This window comes from Onychostruthus taczanowskii, unplaced genomic scaffold, assembly GCF_017590055.1.
Source record: "Onychostruthus taczanowskii isolate IOZ18803 unplaced genomic scaffold, ASM1759005v1 scaffold900, whole genome shotgun sequence".
In the NCBI taxonomy this organism is placed as follows: domain Eukaryota; kingdom Metazoa; phylum Chordata; class Aves; order Passeriformes; family Passeridae; genus Onychostruthus; species Onychostruthus taczanowskii.
Window position 1 is genome coordinate 1 of NW_024506995.1, and position 6,456 is coordinate 6,456.

Consider the following 6,456-nt stretch of genomic DNA (forward strand, 5'->3'; position numbering starts at 1 on the left):
TGGAGGAAAACTCCATAAATACTTCAACTAAATTTTGAGAGGAAGAGTAAAGAAGGACTTGAAAATAAATGAGTTTTTTCTTTTCATTGTTGCTCCTGAATCCCAAGGCTTCTTAATGGGACTAGAAAGCTGTCTCTTCATGATTTTCTGTGTTTGTGTTAGAGTATTTGCATTCCCATGTTTGGCCTTTCTCCACTGAAATGAACAGAGCACTGTGCTGAGCCTGTTCCTCTAGAGAAGGACTGCCACCCCATCTAGAATAACTGGTTGTTCGAGTGATGTCTGTGATGCATGAAATACTCAAAAAGCCTCCCTCACGTTGAGATGTGGTGAAGTGATACAGTTCAACAGTGTAAATTGTTATAACTGTGGGATTAGAAACTGAAAAATTGTGTTAGACTGAAATAAAGAGAACACTTGACTGCTTTAGTGGAGACAGACAAGGCAAGTGCTTTGTCTCTCTGCTTTCCTGTCGCTGCCGCTCGCTCGCGCCGAGCCCATCCGCTACTCCGTAGCCGAGGAGGCGGAAAGCGGCTCCCTGGTGGGCAAGCTGGCGGAGGATGCGGGGCTGACGCCGGCGCAGCTCTCGGCTCGCCGCGCCCGCCTGGTCTCGGAGGACGGCCGGCAGCATTTTCGCTTCGAGCGCGCCTCCGGCCGCCTCGTCGTGGCGGGGAGGCTGGACCGGGAGGAGCTGTGCGGCCAGTCCGCCACCTGCATGCTCCCCTTCGAGCTGCTGCTCTCCAGCCCCCTGCAGTTCTTTCGGGTCGAGGTTGCTCTCGAGGACATCAATGATCATTCACCTATTTTCCGTGACGATCGTGTCAGTTTTAGGATCCCTGAAAAGAGCGACCCGGGCTCTCGTTTCCCTTTGGATGTTGCTCGAGATCTCGATATTGGCAGCAACACAGTTCAGGCGTACAGCATCTCTCCAGAGAATGAATATTTCACTGTCTCCTATGGGACTGGGATTACTGGCAAGAAGTATCTTGAACTTGTTTTAGAAAAGCCACTAGACAGAGAGGAGCAGGAAGAGGTCAGTTTCAGTGTTATTGCCATGGATGGGGGCTCTCCTCCCAGGACTGGTACCACCGAAGTGAAAATAGTCATTCTGGATGTAAATGACAATGCTCCCATATTCTCGCAGGAGGTATACACAAAGCAGGTTCTGGAGAACATGCCAGAAGGCTCTGTGGTTCTGACTGTGCTGGCAACTGATCCAGATGCAGGTGTTAATGGGGACATCTCCTATCAACTCAATGAAATGGTTGGTCACAGTGAGTCAGCATTTCTGATTGATCCCATAACCGGTGAAATTAAACTCACAAAACCTCTGGACTTTGAGGAAGCTGACACTCATGAGCTCAGTGTGAGGGCCACAGATGGAGGGGGCCTGTCAGCAATCTGCAAAGTGTTGGTGGAGGTGGTGGATGTGAATGACAACGCCCCAGAGCTGGTGGTCAGTTCCTTCAGCAGTCCCCTCCCTGAGAACACAGTGCCCGGCACGGTGGTTGCCCTGTTTACGGTCAGGGACCGGGATTCTGGTGCCAACGGGAAGATCTCCTGTGCCCTGGAGGATCAGCTCTCCTTCTCCCTGCGGCCAGCCTATAAGAATTACTATGAGCTGGTGACAGTGAGCGCGCTGGACCGCGAGGAGACGCCTCAGTACATCCTCAGTGTCACGGCAGCAGATGCGGGCTCGCCTCCTCTCACCAGCACGCAGACCTTCACCGTGGACATCTCGGATGTCAATGACAACGCGCCCGTCTTCAACCAGACCTCCTACAGCATGTACGTGCGTGAGAACAGCGTGCCCACGGTGTTTGTGGGAGCCGTGAGCGCTGCAGACGCTGACGTGGGGCTCAATGCCAAGGTGACCTATTCCCTGGCCCCAGAGCAAGGGGCAGGGCGGGCCTGGTGCTCCTGCATCTCTGTGGACTCGGAGAAGGGACACGTGTTTGTGCTGCGGCCCCTGGACTACGAGCACTTGAGGCAGACCGAGGTGACGGTCAGTGCCTCTGACGCGGGCTCTCCTCCCCTGAGAGCCAACGTCAGCGTGCGCCTGGTCGTGCTGGACGAGAACGACAACGCCCCGCTCGTGCTCTACCCAGCCCAGGACGGCAGCCCGGCCTCCAGTGAGCTGGTGCCCGTGTCGGCCGAGGCGGGCTACCTCATCAGCAAAGTGGTGGCCGTCGATGCCGACTCGGGGCAGAACTCCTGGCTCTCGTACCACCTGCTGAGGGCCAGCGACCCAGGGCTGTTTTCCGTGGGCCTCCAAAGCGGGGAGGTGCGTCTGAGGAGGCCGGTGACAGAGAGAGACAGCGTGAAGCAGAAGCTCGTTGTCCTGGTCAGAGACAACGGCAAGCCCCCGCTGTCAGCCACGGCAGCTCTGAGCGCTCTGCTGCTCAAGGACTTCTCAGACGTGCGCCTGCCGCACAGCAGCCCGGCCACCGAGGATCAGGGCGGCTCCCTGACCACCTACTTGATCATTTCCCTGGTCTTTGTCTCACTGCTCTTCCTCATCTCCACCGCAGTCTTGGTCGCTCGCAAGGCGTGCAGGAGGAAGGAGCTGAAGGCTGGCCCTGTGCTTTATGCTGCCGACACCTTGCAGAGCGGCCTGGCCGATGCAGCCGCTGCAGGGACCCTGCCCCGCGCCTATTGCTACGAGATCAGCCTGACCACGGGCTCGGGCAACAGCGAGTTCAAATTCCTCAAGCCCATCCTGCCCAGCCTGCCCCCTCAGCACTGCGCCGTGGGCCAGGGCAACCGTGTCTGGGCACAAATCCTATGGGCCAGCAAACAGCCCCTCAACCTCTTTGCTTGGTTTTTTTGCAGAAAAAGCTTACTCTGAGGGTGTAGATTTCAGCATGAGCTAACCATCAGGTCATTCAAAGAGATTACCTTTTGTCCATCAAAGCAGCTGGGACACAGTGAAGCTGAAAGCCTTGGCATGGATCTGACTCTACTGCTGCCCTTGGTGCCCTGCTCCCCACCTGCCCAGCGTCCCTATCACTCTCAGCTTCTCTTCTTCTCTCTGCAACTGGGCAGGAGACTAATTTGGCTGAAACTGGAGAGGCACAGATGGTCTCCAAACATACCAGCTGCTATAAACCTTGGAGTTTTTGTCAGCATACCCAAAATGGCTCTGTTAATAGTCTGTGCAATGGAAAGAGAAAGAGAGGTGAGAGACACTGATTTTTCAAGTTCTTAGTATTAAGTCAGTGAAATTTTTTCACCTTAATATTTAAAAAACAGGGAGTCAGTAGATTCCCAAGGTCCCTGCAGTTTTCCTCTGAGCTACAGCAGCACATTAAAAGGAGATTTCAGAAAGGCAACCTTAGAATAAAAAAGGAACTGGCATTTTCTTGGTGTCAAAATGGGTGGAATGATTCATCAGGAAAGAAAATATGTGGCAAAAACTGAGGCCTTGCTAAGACATCTGGTGTTTGTAAACAATGACAGATAATCAGAAAGCAAAGACAAATCTTCTCCCAGCTTTGAAAGACCAATTATTCCACCAAGTATGGTTACTGCTCCCTCCCCTATTCCTTGCATCCTCTGTTTCTGAGGAACAATAATTTATATAACATTCCGAGTTCAGCCTGAAAGAAGCAAAAAATTAATTTTGTACAAAACTAATACTGACTTTGGAAGAAAGCAAAACAAACTCATATACATTTTGATTTTGACTCAATTAAGTAAGACTTTTAAAAATTCTTACCATTACCTCTCACATATTAAATATAAAATAAAGAATCAGATAAGGATTGTAGGTGTCTTAGGGCACACAGGACTTATATTTTCTCATACTGTCCATGACTTTGCTCTTGTCTACATTCCTGAGGTATATCATGGGTCATAGATCCAAAAGTTGTTTCTACTGTTGTTATAAGAGGATTACAAAACCTCATATAAAAAGTAAAGAATGTATGATATACATAGCTTAGTTCTACTACATATGCATCTAATCAACTAAGCATATCTTTGTATATTTCCTGGTATATACAATTAAAATGTAACTTTCTTGTAACAGAAAAAAAAAACCCAAACAAACAGTAAAACTCATTCTCCACCCTGGTTATGAGCATATTTTCTTTCTGTGAAAGTATAAGCAATAGGAAAAGGTAGTATTTTAATATCTCATTTTTGTCATACTTGAATAGCAGAAATATTGCTTTCCTCTCCCCTACTAATGATGAATCAGTCACTCATTTCATAAATATGCAAAATCCCAAGAAATTCAGTATGTCCTTTATAATAATTGATTTGCCAGTCCTTTTAAATGCAAACTACTTTATCTGTCTATCCATGCATGCATTCATCCATCTTTTTGTTATGTTTTATTTCTTAGGTCTACATTTTGTGTAGCTTCCAAAAACACAGAAGACCCAAAAGAACAATTTTGTTTATAAATTGTCTCCAGGAAAGCTCGGCTCGCCGCGCCCGCCTGGTCTCGGAGGACGGCCGGCAGCATTTTCGCTTCGAGCGCGCCTCCGGCCGCCTCGTCGTGGCGGGGGGGGTGGACCGGGAGGAGCTGTGCGGCCAGTCCGCCACCTGCATGCTCCCCTTCGAGCTGCTGCTCTCCAGCCCCCTGCAGTTCTTTCGGGTCGAGGTGGCTCTCGAGGACATCAATGACCATTCACCCGTCTTCCCCAAGGATCGAGTCACTTTTGATATCCCTGAAACAAGCGAATCGGGATCACATTTCCTGCTGGAGGAGGCTCAAGATCTCGATAGTGGCATCAACACGTCCTGGGCGTACAGCATCTCTCCAGAGAATGAATATTTCACTGTCTCCTATGGGACTGGGATTACTGGCAAGAAGTATCTTGAACTTGTTTTAGAAAAGCCACTAGACAGAGAGGAGCAGGAAGAGGTCAGTTTCAGTGTTATTGCCATGGATGGGGGCTCTCCTCCCAGGACTGGTACCACCGAAGTGAAAATAGTCATTCTGGATGTAAATGACAATGCTCCCATATTCTCGCAGGAGGTATACACAAAGCAGGTTCTGGAGAACATGCCAGAAGGCTCTGTGGTTCTGACTGTGCTGGCAACTGATCCAGATGCAGGTGTTAATGGGGACATCTCCTATCAACTCAATGAAATGGTTGGTCACAGTGAGTCAGCATTTCTGATTGATCCCATAACCGGTGAAATTAAACTCACAAAACCTCTGGACTTTGAGGAAGCTGACACTCATGAGCTCAGTGTGAGGGCCACAGATGGAGGGGGCCTGTCAGCAATCTGCAAAGTGTTGGTGGAGGTGGTGGATGTGAATGACAACGCCCCAGAGCTGGTGGTCAGTTCCTTCAGCAGTCCCCTCCCTGAGAACACAGTGCCCGGCACGGTGGTTGCCCTGTTTACGGTCAGGGACCGGGATTCTGGTGCCAACGGGAAGATCTCCTGTGCCCTGGAGGATCAGCTCTCCTTCTCCCTGCGGCCAGCCTATAAGAATTACTATGAGCTGGTGACAGTGAGCGCGCTGGACCGCGAGGAGACGCCTCAGTACATCCTCAGTGTCACGGCAGCAGATGCGGGCTCGCCTCCTCTCACCAGCACGCAGACCTTCACCGTGGACATCTCGGATGTCAATGACAACGCGCCCGTCTTCAACCAGACCTCCTACAGCATGTACGTGCGTGAGAACAGCGTGCCCACGGTGTTTGTGGGAGCCGTGAGCGCTGCAGACGCTGACGTGGGGCTCAATGCCAAGGTGACCTATTCCCTGGCCCCAGAGCAAGGGGCAGGGCGGGCCTGGTGCTCCTGCATCTCTGTGGACTCGGAGAAGGGACACGTGTTTGTGCTGCGGCCCCTGGACTACGAGCACTTGAGGCAGACCGAGGTGACGGTCAGTGCCTCTGACGCGGGCTCTCCTCCCCTGAGAGCCAACGTCAGCGTGCGCCTGGTCGTGCTGGACGAGAACGACAACGCCCCGCTCGTGCTCTACCCAGCCCAGGACGGCAGCCCGGCCTCCAGTGAGCTGGTGCCCGTGTCGGCCGAGGCGGGCTACCTCATCAGCAAAGTGGTGGCCGTCGATGCCGACTCGGGGCAGAACTCCTGGCTCTCGTACCACCTGCTGAGGGCCAGCGACCCAGGGCTGTTTTCCGTGGGCCTCCAAAGCGGGGAGGTGCGTCTGAGGAGGCCGGTGACAGAGAGAGACAGCGTGAAGCAGAAGCTCGTTGTCCTGGTCAGAGACAACGGCAAGCCCCCGCTGTCAGCCACGGCAGCTCTGAGCGCTCTGCTGCTCAAGGACTTCTCAGACGTGCGCCTGCCGCACAGCAGCCCGGCCACCGAGGATCAGGGCGGCTCCCTGACCACCTACTTGATCATTTCCCTGGTCTTTGTCTCACTGCTCTTCCTCATCTCCACCGCAGTCTTGGTCGCTCGCAAGGCGTGCAGGAGGAAGGAGCTGAAGGCTGGCCCTGTGCTTTATGCTGCCGACACCTTGCAGAGCGGCCT

General features: G+C 52.3%; 1 protein-coding gene across 1 annotated transcript; it reads left to right on the forward strand.

Annotated features, from left to right (window-relative positions):
- Positions 1–430: 430 nt before the first annotated feature.
- On the forward strand, positions 431–6,449 carry LOC121347519 (protocadherin beta-16-like; the record flags this gene model as incomplete). The annotated part of the gene is made up of 2 exons (XM_041426221.1): positions 431–2,767; positions 4,421–6,449. Coding segments are annotated over 2 exons (4,366 nt in total), but the record flags the coding sequence as incomplete, so codon positions are not given.
- Between the last annotated feature and the right edge of the window lie 7 nt (positions 6,450–6,456).